The following is a 20694-nucleotide window of genomic DNA, read 5'->3' as shown; positions in this document are numbered from 1 at the left end:
GTCTGCAGGGGGGATAGAAAGGGGGCGCCAAACACGGAGACAAGAGATAAACAAACATGAAGACAAGGCTGACTAAACACAGCAGAAGACTAGACAGTACATATGACTATGTTATGACCAGTAAAGATGCAATCAAATAAAAAACAATGACACGAGTTTTATGTTTTTAAATGTATGTTAATACTGACTTCTGATACTGGTCCTGAGATGAATGACAGAGGGAAAAGAAAGTACACGTTGGCCAGTCGTGCAGTCCTCTCCCGGCTGCACCTGATGAAGTCCGAATCGGGCAGCAATGCTTTATTCCAAAGTCCTCCAACACTGCAAAAATGAGTACAGAAAATGCCCCAAATTACAAGTCCACAGTGCTTGCACAGTGGTTAATCCACTTCTCCCTGAAATTTTTGACTGTGAATGAGAAAATTCCGTCTTCCAAAGTCACTGTTTTCTCATTTGCAGGAAACTAGAGGAAAAAACGGAACCTTCCTGAACAGCTTCTTTTATATTTATTTCTCAAATGCATCACCTTTTCCCTTCTCTCTTTCTCATACTTTCCGACATCTCACATTGTGTAACACTTTTTGTTTATACGTGCCTTTGCTCTTGACACCTGCAGCTACCATAAATGAATCAATGGTGCGTGTTTTTCCCCCTGAAAATGATGACATTGAAATCCTGGACAGTGGAAGGAGCGTCACTGATGTGATAGACAGAAAGGTGAAAGAGCTTGGTTCACAGGTGAGTATCAGAGGCATCATGCAAGAATATTTGTGCATCAAGTTTTTCCACTTCTTTTACCACTAACTTAAGCCCATTCTGATAGTTTTAGCAATGTCCCTGACCTCTGTGAAACCTTATATTTCAGAGATTATTATTCCTCATACCGAGGAAATGATGATTATGATAAGATATGAGAATTAACGATGTACAAATACTTTGTTACCATACTTCAGAGGCATAATTTTAAGTCAGTGAAAGCCTTCAAACATCAAGGTTGTTTGTGCCTAAACAATTAACACATGCAAGGCAAGGGTTATCGCTAGGGATGTTCCTGGTGATTAATTTCTAATTTTGACTAAAGTAAAAAATTGGACTAATTAACGAGTCTAAAAGGGTCTAAAATGTTAAAATTTTGATCTGTTTTGTGTCCAAAACTCATTAAACTGCCATGTCTTGTTATGATTATCAGTGTCACCTGTGTTCCCCGTGTGCTCCCACTTCCCTCGTTAACCCTCTGTGTATTTATGTTTGCGTCTCCCTCGGTTCTGTGTCGCGTTCTCCCTCATGCTGCGTGGATTTCCCTGTGTCTCTCTGCGAGTGTTAGTTTATGGTTCCCAGTTTAAGTTTTGTATTTCCTACGTTCTGCCTCTCCAGCATTAAAGCTGTGATTTTTGAGTCCTCCTCCTGCCTGCCACACAGCGATCCATGACAGAACTTCATAGAAGCACAGGTAGAGACCTCAAAGGCAGAGGTACTGATCGCTACAGAACATCTTAAAGTGTCAAGAAAATGTCTGAAGTATTAATAGCTCAGCAATATCCATTAACCTAATGTGTTTTGCATTCTTAGTTTTCAGAAGTCATTAATAAAGCACTGGATGAATTATTCCCACCTGCCAATGGGTTGGAGATCATCGCAGAACCAGGCCGATTCTATGTCGACTCAGCCTTTACACTGGCAGTAAATGTCATTTCCAAAAGAGTTGAAGACACAGATGAACGCAGTGGTAAATGTACAGATGTGCAGTTTAAAGCAAGTTAAATACTCCATAATGATGTGCCTTTGTATTTAAATTGAACTTAATTTCAAATATAAAGGTAAATGCTTGTCAGATCGGAAGGACTACAGCTCTGAGAAGATGGTGATGTACTACATTAGTGATGGAGTATACGGAGCTGCCTCATCAATGATCCTTTCCACACCAAGGTTGAACCATGGCCTCTTAGGGTAAATAATATAAAATCACCATACTTTTGAGTGTGTGTTTATATCCAGTTTCTTGTGGTCAAGTTGGTAAGATTGTGGTTATAGCATACCATGTACATGGAAGTCATGGTTACAGTTAGGCAATTAATATATGTTTATGTTACTGACATTTAAGATGTGCTGTTGATCAATACTGATGAACAGCACAACTTACTAATAGAACTCAGAATGAGACCTCCATAAGCTTCCTTTTTAATCTTAAGTCACAAAGGCCTTAAAAACCGGTTGGTGGCTGCCTGGCAACCACGATCAATAGGAAAGATTGAGTGTACCTCAACAGGTTTCAAATAGCCACTGGAGTTTGCTGGGAAATTGATTACTTAAGCTCTAGTGATGCCTAGGCCTAGAGATGCTTAGTGTCCCACTTTTAGCCACCAACTGCAATGGAAAAAGTTGTATTCCCTGATGGTTGGGAAGTGGTTGTGGGAGGTTGCTGTCCCAGGGACAGGTCAGTAGCAGTTGCCATAGGGGCCCATCGTTTATACAGAAGACACAAATTTTTCTGCAAACCATACAGTTGATGTTAAACTGTGAACAATGTGATGCAAACTAAAAATGGAAGACTGTTTGCATTCAAAGTAAGTGTTGCACTGTATCACTGTAACCAACAAGTTGTGAAAGGCAAACTGTTTGTATTTACATCTTTACAACATTTTACTACCACTCACTGTTGAGTGTGTGTTTGCAGACAAGTTTGCATCATCATTGTAATCCTCGACTGACTGCAGCATCCAACACAATCACAGGGAATTTTTTGGTGCATCATCAGCTCTGCAAATGAATTGACTTGGTTATACCGAACAACAACTTGTGAATCAGTCAGATATCACGCATTTTTCTTTTGTTACTCAATGGGACTAAGGTCTTACTACATCTTGAATTGTTAAATTTAAATCTCATTGCTTGGAAAAAAAGATAAACCTAGACTTTTCACTTATAGCTCATTACAACTAAACCTGGTATTGTATGGAATTCACATGGTTAGATCGTGAGAGTGCGATTAGGATTTTATATTTCATTTGCTTTCCTTTTTACAGGATGTTGACAACAGTGAACCGAGATACTACTCTGTTATCTGGGGTCCAACCTGCGCTGGCTCTGACAAAGTCACCGAAAGCTGCTGGATTCCTGAGTTGCACGTGGGGGACTGGCTTCTTATTGATAACATGGGGGGCTTATTCTCTCAGTACAACCACTGACTTCAACGGCTTTGAAAGGGCACACATTTACCCTGTTGTGACAGCTAAGACCTGGCTCGCCATACATCAGTCTTGCTTAAAAAACACTATCAATTAATGATCAGATAATAACTGAGAAAAGAATAAGAAAATGTAACTTAAAGGGGAGTTTTTCCTTCCCACTGTCGCCAAAGTGCTTGCTCATAGGGGGTCATATGATTGTTGGGTTTTTCTCTTATGAAGCGCCTTGAGGCGACTTTTGTTGTGATTTGGCGCTATATAAATAAAATTGAATTGAATTGAAAGTTTAGAGTTAAAAAAAAAGTTCATTTCAAAGTCAAAAGTTAATTTAAGCTAGCAAACACATAAAATCAAAACTGGAGTCTTATCCAATTGCTAAAAATGTTCCCACACTGAAAATGCCACATCGAGATGAACAGCATATACTTTTTGGGACATGATCATTATTGTTACTTTGTGGTTCCAAATAGGCATCGTGTCACACAAATATAGCTATTCAAAGCTCGTTTTCAATAGGCAAACCAATGGCACAACAACATCTTGAAATGACACACTGATCAACAGGACACTGGCTCTTCTGTGAAAGTAAAACAAACTCCAACAAAGAAGACAGCCTACTTGAGTAGTGGGAGCAGAAGATTTTTTGCATGATGTGGCCTCTAGTTGTTGGCCTGAGCTAAAGGGGATGTAGCATTGCAGAAGGAAAACATCTGTGTGACTCGGCCCGGTTTCAGTAAATCATATAATGTTGATGACACCATTAATAGATCAGACTTTATGTCCTACACAGGATTAAGAGATCAGCGTGGCTTGCAGTGAACTCATACACGGAGTATGCACCTTAACTTTTAAAACTCTGCAAAAACATCAGTAAACTATAATTAGTTGTAATATAATTCGCCTCTTAGGTATTTTGTCCTGCACACACTTTGCTTTTGACAGTTTATTGTTTTGTTTTGTACTACTGACTTCCGTTTTGTATGTCCTGAAGTAAAATTGATTTAATTACCAAAATAATTATACTTTTATTTTTTTTTAACACTGGCAGACTTACTATGCATCTTTATAAAATTAGACTTGGATGTACTAAAGCAGCACAGTAAGAACAAATTGTATTATGACTGACAAAGTAACTCTTAAATATTACTAATTTTACTTATTTGTGTGTTAAACTTCAAGCAACTAGTGAAGTTAGATAATAAATGCCTTTCTCACCTAAACAAATGACACCAGCGTCTTCACTATGTCCACAGTCATGTGTCCCAAATCCATTGTGCTGACACTCAGTGAGATAATGCTCACTTCCTGAACAGCCCACATTATCAAGCCAGATTTGTCCACTTCCTTGACCAAAGTGAGCAGATGAAGTGACGTCCACTGCTGCCCCACAGCCCAGCTGTCTGCAGACCACCTGAGCATCATTAATGTCCCAGTCATCATCACAAACTGTTCCCCATGAGCCACTGTGATAGATTTCAACTCTTCCAGAGCATGACTTAGATGATCCAGTTAATCTGATCTGACCATCTGGTAGAGATATATCACACAGTATCCAAAATTGGAATATTTCACAAGGATTAAGTACAGAAATCGTGCTTGTTAGGTAGGAGAATAAACCAACCTGCAGCAGGTGAAGATGACATCAAGAAAAAACAGACTAGAGGACAGAACAAAGAAATGTCATTGCATACATGTCAAATGTATTGAAACTGAAAAGAATTACATACTGTATTTTGCACCTATACAATGCTGTAGTATTTATATTAATTGCAAAATTATTTTACGCTTTGAATTGAAAGATCAGAAAATAGAGATACAATAGATATCTTGATTTATTTCTTTTATTACATAAATGGCTGTGCTCGCAGCTGAACTGTTTGGACTTCAGCACCAATACTGGAAACATAAGCAGAACTCTAACAGACTGATAACAGACTTACTTTTAAATTATGATATGTGGATATGAGAATGAACACAGAGTTGCAGCATTTTGACCCTTTTACACACAAACACACATGTCTAACTCACCTAAAAGCAGCTTCTCTACATCACTGCACATCCTGGTGAAAATGCCCAGAAGAGTCAGACACAGACACTGTAAGACAGCAACAGGTGTACTGCTTTTCTGTTAATGACAAAATCTTTCACATAAACCCATTTTTGATACATTTACAGTAAGTACTGCCGGAAGTGGGTTATCATCACGAAAGTTAACATTTACTTCTGACAGTTTTTCTGAAGCTATATGCGCAGTGGTGCACATATAAGAAAAAAGGAAGAAGGACTATCTGAATGTGTTTGTAGATTATAACAATTACAGCATATTAACGGGTTTGTATCTCATACTGAGATGCAGAGTTTTACTAACTCGTTCTCTAAGGACGTTATGTAGGCTGTATCATCAGCTGATGCTGTACCATCATGTAAATCAAGCTAATAGAAAAAAGACACTTTAGACCTGAAACATGGGAGATTTTTTCTTAGTGTGAAACTGTGGAAATGTGGGATTAGTTTCTGTATTTAGTTGTGTGCTGCAAACACCCACATGGAAAAGCTATATATAAATCTTATAAGGTTTGTATCTGTCTTGTGTGAAACTTGTATGAAAAGCATACAAGAGTGAAAACAGATATAAGATCCCTTGAGAAATTATATAAATGAAACTTGTATGTTTTGGATACTTACTAAAACAATATATGAAAGTAATGAGAAGTGGCCACTTTCATGAGTAAATCATATAAGTTTTTACTATTTCTTTTCCATATGGGCAGGAACTGACAATAGCTATGGTTCCGATTTGTCACAATCGGAACCATAGCACACTCAGACAAAAGCTGGTTCACCCGAAAGACAAAACTCCTAAACACAAACTTAATGTGGTGTATGCTGTACAGTGCAGCGAGGAATACCCAGACCTCTACATTGGAGAGACCAAACAGCCACTTCACAAGCGCATGGCACAACACAGAAGAGCCACCTCCACAGGACAAGACTCAGCAGTCCATCTGCATCTTAAGGATAAAGGACACTCTTTCGAGGATGCCAATGTCCACATTTTGGACAGAGAGGACAGATGGTTTGAAAGAGGAGTGAAAGAAGCCATTTACGTCCACTGTGAGCGACCATCTTTGAACAGAGGCGGGGGTTTACGACACCAACTCTCTGCCATCTATAATCAGTTTTGAGATCCCTTCCCAGACGCCTTAACGCCCACTCACATCCTGGGCCATCTGACCTCAGGAATTCGCATGATAAGGTGGGGCCAGGTTTCACAATGAACTCACCCGAAACTCTGGCTGATTGTGATCCACACCCATTTTCACAACTTGGCTCATGTGATTAGGTAGAGGATCATTTTGTCCCTCTTTGCGGGGAAAACTCCCACTGGATTTAAATCTGGGACTCTCCACCATTTGACCTTAGAACTGAAGAAGCTTCTCGGATGAGAGGTGAAATGTCTTCAAGCAACTTAAAGAAGTCCAGACGCTTCTCTTTGCAAGCTCCTTAGACTACGATGACCTGGATGACTGAGAACCTTCACAGACAGCCTTGCCACAATGTGAAAAGAGCTTGAAACTGAGCTTAAAACAGAATATTAGTATCTACTAGTAACAGCCTTAGATGTGTTTTCATGTGGTCTTGCTGTCCTGATGGATTACTTTTTCTATCCTTTGATTTGCTTTCACCTATGTCTGTTTGCTGATGTTGACATATCTATATTAAAAATGTAGGTATTTTTTCATGCATCCCGTTGTGGAGAATCTAACAATAACCTGCAACACACCCAGTGAGCTTGAGTTGAAGTGGGTTTAATAAACACATTGCAATGTGGAGAGCTGACTGTAGCTGACTCAGCCAGTGTTGTTCTTTATACATCAATATTACCAAAGTTTACCATAAGGCAGCACTTACACTACACTGTGCAGTCTAGCTAATTTCTCTCATTACTTATCCTATCTGCCAGCTCCATGATATGAACAGAGTGTAAATCACCCCATGAAATGGCTGTGCCATGTTCAATGCAGGGATGTGCAGTTCTGGTTCTCAAGGCTCCTGTCCTCCCAGTTTCAGATGTTTCCATACTTCAACACAGCTGATTTAAAGAATCATTCACAGACTTTTTTGTGCGTGCATTAGCAGTTGCATGCACACAGTACACCCGAGCAGCTTATAGTTCCACATAACATTCACTACAAATTGGACAATAATAACTACAATCCTACAGAGATCTGGCACCTGCACAAGAGAGAAGGTTTCATCATCCCCTTACTGAGATTAGGAGGAGGTCACAAGTAAAGCTAGAAGCTAAGCAGGCCATCGCAAGTTTTATCTTCACCAAAACCTGGTTATCAACATGAATGAGCTACAAATGTGAACGACTCGCAACATGACGAAAAACAGTAGCATAAGAGTCCAAAACAAAAAACTAGCAGTTCAGGGGGCTGCTGTGTGGCCAGCAGTCTAGATGGAGGAGTTCAGACGAAGACTCTGACAGGACTGGAGGCTGACACCAGTGGAAATGGGGACCCTTGAACAGAACAGGACCAGGCGGTGCAGAAACCTGGTGCTGGTGGAACAGGACTAGGAGGTGCAGAGATCTGTGGCGGAGAAGGAGCAGGACCAGGCTGTGCAGGGCTCACACAGAATACATATATAAACAGAGGGATAACAACTATAAACCAAAACTAGGAACAAAATCCTGACCTCAGAATTTCAAACAAACTAGAATCAAAAGTCCAAACTAGGGCTGTAAACATTAATGCGATTAACATAATTAAAAGTTTTAGCGCATTTAACCCATCTGGAGCGCAGAATGAACAAACTGCCCGATATGCTTTGACAGAGACATTTCAGTGATTTTGAGTCATTCTGCACTCCAGATGGGTTAACTGCGTTTAAAATTTAAATCGTGTAAATCGTGATGACGGATTAATCCACGTCAATGAGTTAACATTGACAGCCCTAGTCCAAACACAAATGCTGGGTTAAACACCCAGGACCGTGACACTGTGCCAGAATAATAACATTGTGGATGTGGCTGTTGAGCTAGCTCCTCAGAGAGGATAGGACTGTTCACAAGAAAAGAGGAGGGGGACTCTGTATTTAAACAACAGCTATTGCACACTAGATAAGATAAGATAAGATGACCTTTATTAGTCCCACAGGTGGGAAATTTGTTTTGTTACAGCAAAAGTGCAAAGTTATGTAGAAGAAATTAGAAAACACTGGAATGCAATAAAATAAAATAAAATAAAAATAAAATACTATATACAATAGAATAAAATAGAAATACAAAAAACTTCGTCAGAAGAAGAATTGTACAAGAATTGCACATATAGCAGTCTTATTGCACGTGTGAGGGTTTGATCAGCTGCAAAGTCTTTGTTGTGGAGTCTGACAGCAGTGGGGAGAAAAGACCTGGGAAATCTCTCCGTCCCACACCGTGGGTGCCGCAGCCACTGAAGGAGCTGCTCAGTGCTGTCACAGTCTGCTGCATGAGACAGGAGATGTTGTCCAACAGGGATGACAGCTTAGCCGCCATTCTCCTGTCACTCACCACCTCCACTGGATCCAGAGGGCATCCAAGAACAGAGCTGGCCCTTCTGATCCGCCTGTTCAGTCTCTTCCTGTCCCTGGCAGAGAGGCTGCCACCCCAGCAGACCACACCATAGAAGATGGCTGAGGCCACCACAGAGTCATAGAAGGTCTTCAGGAGTGGGCCTTCTACTCCAAACGACCTGAGTCTCCGCAGCAGGTACAGCCTGCTCTGCCCTTTCCTGTAGAGGGCGTCTGAATTATGAGTCCAGTCCAGTTTATTGTTCAAATGAACACCAAGGTACCTGTAGCTGTCAATAGCGAGTGTACAAATGTGGCGCTGGCCATGATCCTCATAGTTTCCCCTAAATCAAGTACCTAATGTCACATTGCAGACATTACAGAGACTTTACAGAGTTTACATTATTCATTATAACAGCTGTTCATGTACCACTGCAAGCTGGCCAAGCTAAATCAATCCATTATACCATTGCAGTAACAGAAGGCTTTAATCATGCTAACCTGAAGTCTGTTGTACCAAAATACCACAAGTGTTCTTGAACAAGACAAACAGACCTTTTTATATCAAATCTACTGCAAAAGATCACACTTTTAAAAAGCAAACTCTCTGCCACATTTGGGATTCAGAGATTGTCTCTGCCAGTAGTGGCTCAAATGGCTTCTATGGTGGGATCAGGGCCAGAGACTATCCATTAATAAATTCATGTACTAAGTATAAGAAAGCCTCCTCAGTCCTGCAGGACTGTAGGTTTGTCTGTTCCAGCCTTCAAAGAGGTTCAAACAGAGCATGCCCAGCGTGTTTAAGTTTTGACCCATGCACAAGTAGTAGTCTGTTCTCAAAACAACTGGAAAAATACAGAGTTGCAACTAAAAGAATGCATAGCTTTCAAACATAACTCCTACACACATCATTTATTCAGCATGAGTCTGATGAGCCAGATCTGAGATGGGACAGCGCTGTCATCTTACAGAGTCACTTTGTGGAGGTCTCCCAAGAGTTGCTGAGGAAGTTCTTGGTAATGTTTGGAGTGATCTATGCACTACACCTACTACAACAATCACCCCAAAGGACTGAACAACACTGTATTCATTCAGCGTAGACTAGTCTGGAAGCTGGTAGACTGTTCCCAACTTAGAGAGTGTTATTGGTGGAGGCCAATATTATTCTTTTGAACTGAGGAAATTTACTTAAGCTTTTAAATTTAGCTGTACTCAATTAGATTGAGGCAATCAATTTTTTACATTTTGTGTGACATGAATGAAAACTTTAAGTGCTTTTACTGAAATTTTTTAATTTAATTATTAAACATTTTAGTTTTATTTTAGTCAAAAGGCAAATGTAAAACGCAATCAAAATACTGAAGTTCTGATAAATGTTTAAGTTAATCAACTTAAAAAAAATTAAGGAAATTGGTTGTCTTAATTTTCTTTGGGTTTACAGTGCACATAGTAGTGAATATCTTTCTCCAAACCATCAATGTGGCTTTCAGATCCCAGTCCTACAAGACTGGTCAAAAAATGTCATCCCTAATTAATGCTTCAATGTTAAATATGATTATTCTAGGTCAATTTAAAGACTATGCACTACTGGTTTTTAAGATGGTGATAATTAAACCTTCACTTTAAAAGCCCTTTCTTGATCCAGCTGTCTTATGAATTACAGACCTAAGCGTAACCTTGTTTTTTATTTCAGAAACTCTTGAACGAGTTGTTGTCAGACACTTTAGTAATCATTTGGCCTGGTGCTTATATAGCGATTTTCAACTCGACTGGAGCACTCAAAGTGCCTTATGCAACATGCTTCATTCAGCTATTTACATTCATGTTTCGATGAATGCATCAACTTGGAGTTCAGCATTTTGCCCAAGGACATTTTGGCATGCAGACTGGAGCAGCCATGGAATCAGCCACCAGTCTTCCAATTAGTGGATAACCTACTCTACCTCCTGAGCTACCCACATTTACAAAGAAATGCGTGATCTGAAGAGTATCAGCCAAGATTTAAAATGCGTCACAGTACAGAAACAGCACTAGTAAAAGTAAGGAACACTCTTCTTATGTCCTCTGACAGCGGACTCATCTCAGTACATGCAGCTGTTTGAACCTACGTATCTATATGACCAGATATACATATTAATGTCTGCTAACTTCTCCTTTCTTAAAAATGAAAACATGACACGTCCCCACACAGAGACACATACAAACATATGCACGCACACACGACCTGTTGTGTGTTACTCGAATGTGTAATTATGTGTAATTAAAATTATTAGTAAGGTTAGAATCTTCGGGTTGCTTTCTAGCCGGTTTGGGTAAAGTGACCCTTTAAATGCAGTTTACACTTATTTAGAGCAAAAAAAGTCCAACATGAAAATAATACCCCCCACCCCGTCTTTAAAAAAGCTATCAGCCAAAAAGAAATCTAAACACAATTGTTTCATTAGTTTATTAATAATTTCCTAAATAGTTGAAATTCTTAATGTGTGTAATGAGATTTAAACATTTCGATATTTTGGCAGCAGCCTTTATTTGAATTTGGAGTAAAGCTGAACAACATCCATGTGCACAGTAATGACATAATGATTAAAACCACAAATGATGAGGTTACATTTAAATTTAGCAACAACGATGATGATGATGATGATGATGATGATGATGATGATGATGATGAAAATGATTATTATTTGCTATAATAAGTGCATCAACTTACACATCACTTGTTATTAGAATACAGTATAAAATAGATCATAGCTACGTGGAGCTCAGCACTCTTCAACCTGAGGATAGCTACCGAGTGTAAGTAATGTAACTGTGTGTGACCACTCACCTCACTTAGTTATATAAAAGTAAAGTGTGATTTGCTGGAACTATCTTCTGTGTTTTGACTGGAATAACTGAATAATTAATAAATTTAGCGTTACTGTGTTACATACCAAAATGTACACAGCTCACAAATGTACACATATGTCGACTGTCTGAATCTGGTGTTAAATTCAAACAGCTGGAAGCAACCAACACAATCTATATCCTACTGATGATTTATCAGACCATGAGGCACACAGATCTCTCTGACAAATCAAACACCTAAACTGTAGTTACTAAAACTTTGATTATTTGTAAGTTTATTTTTATAGTTGTTCACTTTTTGCCTAAAATTCAGAATTTGTATTTTTGATAATTCTATCAATATTTGGTACACATGTCTCATTAGCATTTTCCTTTAGAAAGAATAATCAAATATCATTACATTTAAACACTGAGTCCTATGATAGAACAGTGGCCTATGACCTTGACCTGCGATAATGATTAATAATGCAAATACTGAGACTTTAAGTCTCAGTATTTGCTGAGTGTTTCATAATTATTTATAAACTAAGAAATCTTTTTCTAAGCAACACAGAGAGCACATTTGGGCTGATAATGACTGAATTATTAAAAGTATTATCGTGCTGTGGTATTTATTCTGTTTTTGAACAGGTCAGGTTTCACTTCTACTCCAACTGAAAATAAAAAGTTGGCTGCCCTTTCATTTTCTTTTTCACTCATGATCATGATCCTCTTCACACACAACTCTCTCCATACACTGTCCTTGATCCACCTTCTTCGTTGTGTCGTTCTGCTTAAAACTGATATAATGCGGCTCTTCCTCACCATCAATGGTGTAATTGTTTGAAATAACTGCAACACAAACATTAGAATATCAGACGTCAGCAAATTGAAATACTTTCTCAGTTCATCTGTTATTGTAATGTACTGTAACTCTGTGCGCACACACTTTGAAAATGGACAAGGTCTTCAGACTTCTCAGCTTGTTTCCTTCTCCTGCAGACCAGGAAGACCACAGTCAGGACCAGCAGAAGCAGCAATAGGGGCGCTGAGACTGAGACGATCGTGATCATACTCACTACAACAGAAAAACATGACAAAAACATGAAATTTGTGTTATTTAACATACAGTAGAAATGTTTTTCTCAGATATTAAATGTTTTATATTGCCACTGTCTGAGTGGAGTGTATCCTAACTTCTCTTGTCTTCCCCGACAGCAGTTGCCTCTCACAGTCTCTACACTGATTTCTATGTGAAGGATTGGTCAGGCCACAGGATATGATTTAAAACACTTCCTCCCATTTGCCTTGCCTAAGTGACTCTCTTGTAGTTTCAGGGTCAACAATGAGTAACCATAGTACACAGAACACAAACAACTGGCTGTTACCACAAAACAAATGACAAAGCAAAAAACACAATTATTGACTGAGACAGGTTTTTTTCGCTAGTGACCAAAAAAAAGTAAATAACAACATTAAGGTAAGTAAACCAAGGCCATGAACAGATAAGTCAGTACTAACCAGAAGAAAGACGGTCCAACAAAGATTGGTCTGGTCACTTAACTGGCCATTTTCAATTCATTTTAGCAGATGGAGTAACAACTAAGCAGATTTTTGTGGTGCTGATGAGTTGGCCAGCTAATCACATTTTTGCTAACTTTATCATCACCAAATGGTTAGCTTAGCTACCTCCATTTTACTGAGATATGCAGCATGTATATAGCACTAGCTGGTCCGTAACATCCAAGTTAACTTTTCTTTTTATTACCCTATGTTTAACTGTTACTAACCAATACAGTCAATCCCACCGGTTCGTATAACATCAAGTACATGTCACCAAGCAATTTAGTGAGGAATGCCTTGTGTATGTCTCATCCCTGTTTTGGGAGTTCTCATAAAAATGCATGTTAGGTGGCACTTCACCGAACAGCCACCAGTGTCATTAATAATAATGGTTTTCTGAGGATGCCCTGAGCTCAACGGACACCCAGAGAATATATTTGTTTTTTAGGGTAATTTTCAAATCAATTATAGGTCTTACTTAAGTACAGCTTCAATCCAGCCTTCTTAATGGTGACACTCATTGCTGTGAAGGTTGAGGTGAATTTCCTCGAGACAACTACGACCTCATACACACAGCTGTAGTTGCCCTGGTGTTCATAGTCAGCTTCAGGAAAAGTAAAGGAGGCTGAGTTATTGACAGCTGGCTTGGTCTCTGTGATGTTGGAGCCCGAGAAGATGAGGGAGAAAACCCCTCCAGGAAAGTGGGAGGAAATGGAGCAGGTGAAGACAAAGTCATCACCTCTGATGACCTCTACACCTTCAGGACCCCAGACCAGCCCAGTGTTAGGAGATGTCAGGCAGATGCTGGGCTGCTGCAGTGTCACTGGGTAAAAGTGAGACAGAGTAAACACAATTTAGGGTCGATTAAGGATTCTGAAGATGCATTGAAACTATTAAACAAGCTGAAGTGAAGCTGATATTTCTGGGTTATATTCTGTAGGAAAAACTAATTGAAAAGTTCCACTGCCATTTGTAATCGATATGCTGTTGGATTAGAGTGCTGTAACAAAATGTACAGACTTTGCAAGGTGAGATTGTCCAGCAGGGAACAGGGGTTATTGTAGCTGGAGCTATAAAAACATAAAAGTCCACTTTTAAGCATTGCTCTCAAAATAGTCTACCGTGGAATTCTGCTTGAGTATTTAATTTTCTGGCAACTTTTTACTTTTCATCCTTACATTTTCAAAACACATATTATATTCAACAGTGTCTTTTATAGTGTTTATACTTGGGGGTTAAAGTGGGCTGGAATGAGTGCAGGTGCCCGTAAATTACACAAGTTAAGTCACGGTACTTCAGCAGCTAGTCCTGAAGAAGAGGAGCAAGCATTTTGCAAGTAATGTTTTTTAATTGGCAGGTAATTCCAAATGTAACATTTCTATCAGCTCAAGATCAACAGAGACACAAAAGGTAAGGACTGTGACACTAAATTAACTGCAAATTTAAGATTACATTTAATATCATAAGTCAAATTACATATGGGATTTGTACATGATGTGTTTTGATAAAAAAAAATGTTTTATTGTGAAACATCCTGCAAAATAAATTAAGCTCTACTAACTTTGTGTTATTTCAATGTTGCATAAAAATATTGGGTAGTTTTGTCCGGGATAAACAGGTCAGCTTGTTGTACTGTCTTGGGCTTGTGCACAGTGGCTGTGGTGCTCATGGTTAGTGTTAGGTTACATGAAGTAAAGGAAATTAATCTGCATTAAAGCTGATGATGCATAGATCAATTCACTAAATTCTACCTTTGCACCAATTGTATACAGCCTAGTATAAAAACAATATACAGTATACGGTTAGTTTAGGAAAGAGATTGTGTTCAATTTCAATTTTCATTTTCAATTTATTTATACAGCACCAAATCACAACAACAAGGCACTTTATATTGTAAGGTAGATGTGAAAGATCTGCTCAAATCTTGTTGAATGCAGTTGTGCAAATCCACAAAGAGCCGCCTCCACATTAAGAAAATCTACTGGACCTCACGTTAATTATTATTCAGTTATTATGAGTTATGATTCTTTTCCTCACGCTGAGCCACTACAACTGATCTTAGTGTTTCGCCACCATTCGCACTGGCGAATCCTGCTTTAACCCTTCACTCTACTGATTTTCCTGTTTAGTTGTGGAGGTAAAGTTACCCTCTACATTATAGACAACAGAAAATAGAGCTTTTTAAAAATGCTTTTATTATCATATTAGTATAGCACTACCATATTTTTTATGCAAATGTACTGGAGGATTTTTAACCCTAACCCTGTTTTGTCAGGAGAGATGACATCCATCCCACTTCGAATGGAGCAGCTCTCTCATCTCATGGAAATTTGGCCGATTTGTTTGGCCAAACCCCACAAAATGTGACTATCCAGAGAAGCAGAGTTGCAGTCAAATATGCCTCTGCAACTTCTCTCCTCCTGTTGTCTCCCTAAAATCATCCCGGCGGCCATCCCCTTAGAGACTGTGTCTTAAAACAGACTAAAAATTGGGAAAAAAAATCACTTAAACATGAAAAATCACAAAGAAAGAATAATGCAATATCCACTTTCACACCAAAGAGTAGAACAGTGAAATGCAGATTATTAAAAATTAGGTCTCTCTCTTCCAAGTCCTTGTTGGTAAAGGAATGAATAATTGATCAACAAATCACTTTAGACTGCTTACAGAAACCTGGTTACAGCAGATTGATTATGTTAGCTTAAATGAATCAATGCCTCCTTCAGAATCCTCGAAGCACAGGCTGAGGGGCGGTATGGCAGCAATTTTCCACACCAGCTTATCAATCAACCAAAGACCCAGAGAGTATTTGAATTCATTTGAAAGCGTGATGCTTAGCCTTGTCCACCCTAATTGGAAAACTCAAAAACCAGTCTTATTTGTTATCATCTATCATCCACCTGGACCTTACACAGACGTCAGACGTTTTATCTGATTTATTGCTCAATTCAGATAAAAAAAGGATTGTGGCTGATTTTAACATCCATGTACAGGCTAAAAATGACAGCCTCAACATGGCATTTATTCTTTTATTAGGCTTTGCTCAAAATCTAAAAGAACCACTCACCGCTTTAGTAACACTTTAGATCTTGTTCTAACATATAGCATAGAAACTGTGATGATTAGACGTCATCACAGTAGACGTCTTTCTGAAAGTGCTGTAACTGACTTTAACCCTCTGCACAGCAAATTCAAAAGTGTTAAATGTTTTGGTGTTAAAGTCTTCTTGCAAAAGTAGAGTTAATTTTACTCTAAGCAGAGTCACATTCTTTTAATGTAACTCTGAGGTGTAAAATGATAGTAGTTAAATCGAGTGTTAAAAATGAGTGTTTCTCTGTCAAATCTGGAGGTGTTACAATGGAAACATTAACTCTTGACCTCTTAACTCTGAACTCCTACAGGGGCTATGACACCAATAGAGTGAATTCACAGACTCCGCCCCCAGCACGGCTCCAATCGAAGCTGAAGTGAAGCCGTTTCAGAACATTTTGCTCTACATATTTGAGTTGTTTGCCATGCTTGGTAAGTCATTTTTTCAAAGACTGTTTCAATTATTATTATGAGCTTTTACTTCTGTGGCTCTTTGGAGTTGAGACAAAGCTGTGTGAAAGGCATTAGCCATGTTGCTCGCTGATAGCATAATATTCTGTTTTAGCTAGCTGAAAGGTATTGTTTGCGGGCAAATACCACAGCCTTGAAAAAAAGCTTGCATGTGAATTTTCAGTCAAACTTTTGGTCAAATACACCTAAAACAATGTCTAGAATGTGAAATGTTGGTATAATGGTGCTACTTGAAGCCTGAAAACGATCGCCCATAAAAAAAAACAACAAAAAAAGCGAGCAAACAGTAGTAGCTGACGTCCTGACTGGATTCTACGTTAGCATAGATCCCTCCAGAGTTTTGTGCACACGGTTTAGGTAAAAATGAAAAAGGTTGAGGTTTTACATTTAGTTCAGTATTACCTGTTGCCTGTGTCCTTGTCTTTTGGGAAAATACTTTACACAAGTAAAGTATTTTCAATTTCCGCACAGGATATGCTTGTGAAGATGGAATATGGGGGAGAGCAGAAGTGCGTTGAAGTTCCACAAAGGGATGAATGAAGGACATGCATATTGTATTGAAGAAATAAGTGATGAGAATGCTGTTATTTGCATTTACCATGTCAGACCTTTTGATAAACAAAACTCTAATGAAAGTGAGAACATGTATACTGTTACATCTTTCAGAAAATGTTTTGAAATTGTGGTGCACAGTTCAGAATAAATGTTTTTCAAAAACCATTGCGTCTTTTTAGTAAATGTTTATTTCCAAAAGAAATTTCTAGTTCAGAACAGTAAAATTCCCGCTTTTTAGAATGAATTAGAAGATAACTCTTACGTAGTTAAACTAAAATACTCTTTGAGAGTTAATATATAAACTCTTAACACCAAGTGTTAAATGATCAACTCCAGACAGATTTGGTGTTTAACACGAAATCAGAGTTAATGTACCAACTCTCCAAAAAGAGTTAAATTAACACTCTCTGGTGTGGACCCATATAGACACTTTAATAGTGTTGAAATCAAATCCGACAGTGTTAATTTGGACATCCTGGATTTGCTGTGTGGGGTCACCGGACGCGCCGGCGCGTCAAAATCATACGACCGATTTAAGACGACACAGCTACAAGATGCAGCGAGTCAGAGTCTCCATTTCCACTTGGGTCGAAAGTGCGGACTTCAAACTAAATACCAGTTTTTGGAATTGTGTCGATGGGCCACGTAAAACCAGAGTTATGATAAAAAATACACACAATATTTTTTTCAGAACAAAACTTACTCAAGTAAATGTAACGGAGTAAATGTAGCTCGTTACTACCCACCTCTGGTTTCGAGGTAACATCCTGCTCCTGAAATTCCGATATATAATCTCCAATACAATGCTTAGAGCATGCTATACGAAATAAAGGTACTGCAATGCAGTAGTTTGCATTATATCTGATTAATAGATCCCAGTTTGTTCATGTAAATGGACAGTCTTCTTCAAACACTAAGTTTAATTATGGAGTTCCAAATTGTTCCTTGTGTAACGATGTAAAAGAATGAATATGGTTTTGTTGTTGTTAAATTCCTGTTAAACTTGGGATCGCAACCATGGGTTTATTTTGAAACTTTTATTTTGAAAATCCGCAGCGGAAGTCTGCTACTGGTAAACGGGCTTTCCCTAAGCTTGTTAGTAGCAATGAAGCTTTTGCTGTGGTAAGTTCTTCCTCAGTCTGCCCTGACTGAACATGAGTTTAAAACATATTTGAAAATCCTCATTGAAGTTAACATGACAGTGCATTAACAGCATGAACTGCCCATACAGTAGCATCTGAGTAGATTTCAGTTTTATGACCTTGTTTTGCAATTATGAGTTAGACGGTAGGAAAAATGGACACACTGAGCTAGCGGCTAACAGCTAGAGGAGACTGTCGTGTCTAATAATTTTGAAACTTCTCTTGATGGTTTGGGCGGAATCCTGTTGCTGGAAACCCATGGTTATTCATGTCCCATGTTATTGCAGGTATGTGTATTTGAAACATGTATTTGGTTGAGCTGCAGGCTAATTCTGTTCAAGAAATACTGCTTATTAAGTTTTGCCCAGTAGATGGCAGCATTGTTCCATTTACTATTGTACATGAAAGGAAATTTTGGCTTTGGTCTGGAAGTTTATTTATATTTACATGAATGTGCATTTAAGTGAATTAATTTCTCTTTTGTTACCTAAACCACAATGCAGTAATGTTTCTATTTTATTTTCCGTGATAAGTTTTGTTGCCATTTTATTTTTCAATCAATATTTGTTTTTTATTTATTTTAAGAAAACTGAGAGTTCCACTATACGATCATTAGCTTATCCGTTAGTAGCAATGAAGCTTTTGCTGTGTTTGGGCGGAATCCTGTTGCTGGAAACCCATTGTTATTCATGTCCCATGTTATTGCAGAGACCCACAAAAAGGGGAATAAACCACGCCTGAGCCCTACCCATCTCGAGTCCAGAGAGTTTTACTCATACAGCACCGGAAATAGAGACTGAGGGGGGTTACACTTGCTAGGACAAATTCTGTTTGCATTATACATCCTTCACTTACGTGGTATCATTACAAGACATAGCATACATTGTCAATGCTATGCACATAATACCCAACTTTATCTAGCCATTCAATTAGGCTTTATTTATACTGTGCCTCAAGGCGCTTTACCGGTATATTGTAAGGTAGACACTCAATAATACAACTGAGAAAACCCCAGCAATTTAACTAAAGTTCTTTCTCAGAGTCTGGAAACTCAAGTATTTTGCTCTATCTCATCAGCATAATCTACTGATGATGTTGTTTTTGTATTTTTAACTTGCCATCTTTGCTAAAGTCACCGTTAAGGTTGCTAATCAGATTTCTTCTGTAACAGTAAAGAAAAGGTTTATGGAATTACGTATCTTACTTAACATCTCAACTTTCATTTTGAGTTAGAGAAAATATGTTTCTCTTACCAGCAACAGACAATCCGACAGGGTCACTTTTTGGAGAGCTGAAGTCTTGACTTGATACTCTTGTCTGATACTGACACTGGTACGATCCCTCATTACTGAAGTTCACTTCAGTGATGTTGAAGGAAGCAGAGTTTGTACTCGATGTTTGGCTTTTCCTGAATGAGCCTGAGCTCTGCTGCAGAGTGAATGTTCCACCTAAATGCTGAGTAGAGATTGAACAAGTGATGCTAACGCGATGTCCCCAAGTCACCTTCCCCACAGGCATCACGAAGACACTGGGCTTGGGGAGGATCACTGAAGAAATATAACACATTATTAGTTTATTTTTCTTTTTGGTGAGAAATAACTCACTAAATTGAATTTCAGTATTCATCCACATAAATGATAAATCATAATAGGCAAATCTTTTTTCTTACATGTAACAGATATTCTGACAGAACTGCTTTGAGGGGAGCTGAATTCTCGCCCTGAAACTCTTGTCTGATACTGACACTGATACAATCCCTCATTATTGAAATTCACTTCAGGGATTCTGAAGACAGCAGAGTTTGTGCTTGATGTTTGGGTTTTCCTGAATGAGCCTGAGCTCTGCTGCAGAGTGAATGTTCCACCTAAATGCTGAGTTGAGATTGAACAGGTGATGCTAACATCTTGACCCCAGGTTACTGCACCACCAATGTTTGATGTGATGGTGGGATTTGGGAGGATCACTGAAAAATAAATAAATAACATAGTGGGTGTTTCATCTTAGAAAAGGTATGAGTTTCATTTCACTTTAGCTTCCTGTCAACTCAATTCCATTTCAATTAAGGTGACAGTGGCACAGAGGCTGAAAGGATAACTTTCGGTTGAGAAATGGAGACTTACAGTTCTTTAACATTTCATCAACAATCAGCCGAAACACAAAATTTTACATTTCAGTTTTTACCAGTAACAGAAACTCCGACGGAATCACTTTGTAGGGATCTGAAGTCTCGACTTGATACTCTTGTCTGATACTGACACTGGTACGATCCCTCATTACTGAAGGTCACTTGAGGGATATTAAAGGTA

The 20694-nt window shown here is 38.6% G+C and overlaps 1 protein-coding gene across 1 annotated transcript; it reads right to left on the bottom strand.

Annotated features, from left to right (window-relative positions):
- Positions 1–11388: 11388 nt before the first annotated feature.
- On the bottom strand, positions 11389–20688 carry LOC102201967 (uncharacterized). Its single transcript, XM_005750841.1, has 6 exons — positions 20570–20688; positions 20058–20351; positions 19642–19935; positions 13609–13953; positions 12517–12645; positions 11389–12419 (listed from the first exon to the last, which is right to left on the bottom strand). Exons 3-6 carry the CDS (start codon positions 19904–19906, stop codon positions 12280–12282), a joined length of 879 nt encoding a protein of 292 aa, XP_005750898.1. The 5' UTR covers positions 19907–19935; positions 20058–20351; positions 20570–20688; the 3' UTR covers positions 11389–12279.
- Positions 20689–20694: the final 6 nt, after the last annotated feature.

Source organism: Pundamilia nyererei, unplaced genomic scaffold, assembly GCF_000239375.1.
Source record: "Pundamilia nyererei isolate P.nyererei 1_Seehausen unplaced genomic scaffold, PunNye1.0 scaffold00290, whole genome shotgun sequence".
In the NCBI taxonomy this organism is placed as follows: Eukaryota; Metazoa; Chordata; class Actinopteri; order Cichliformes; family Cichlidae; genus Pundamilia; species Pundamilia nyererei.
Note: the sequence above shows the minus strand (reverse complement) of the source record. Positions and strands in the feature narration are given on the sequence as shown.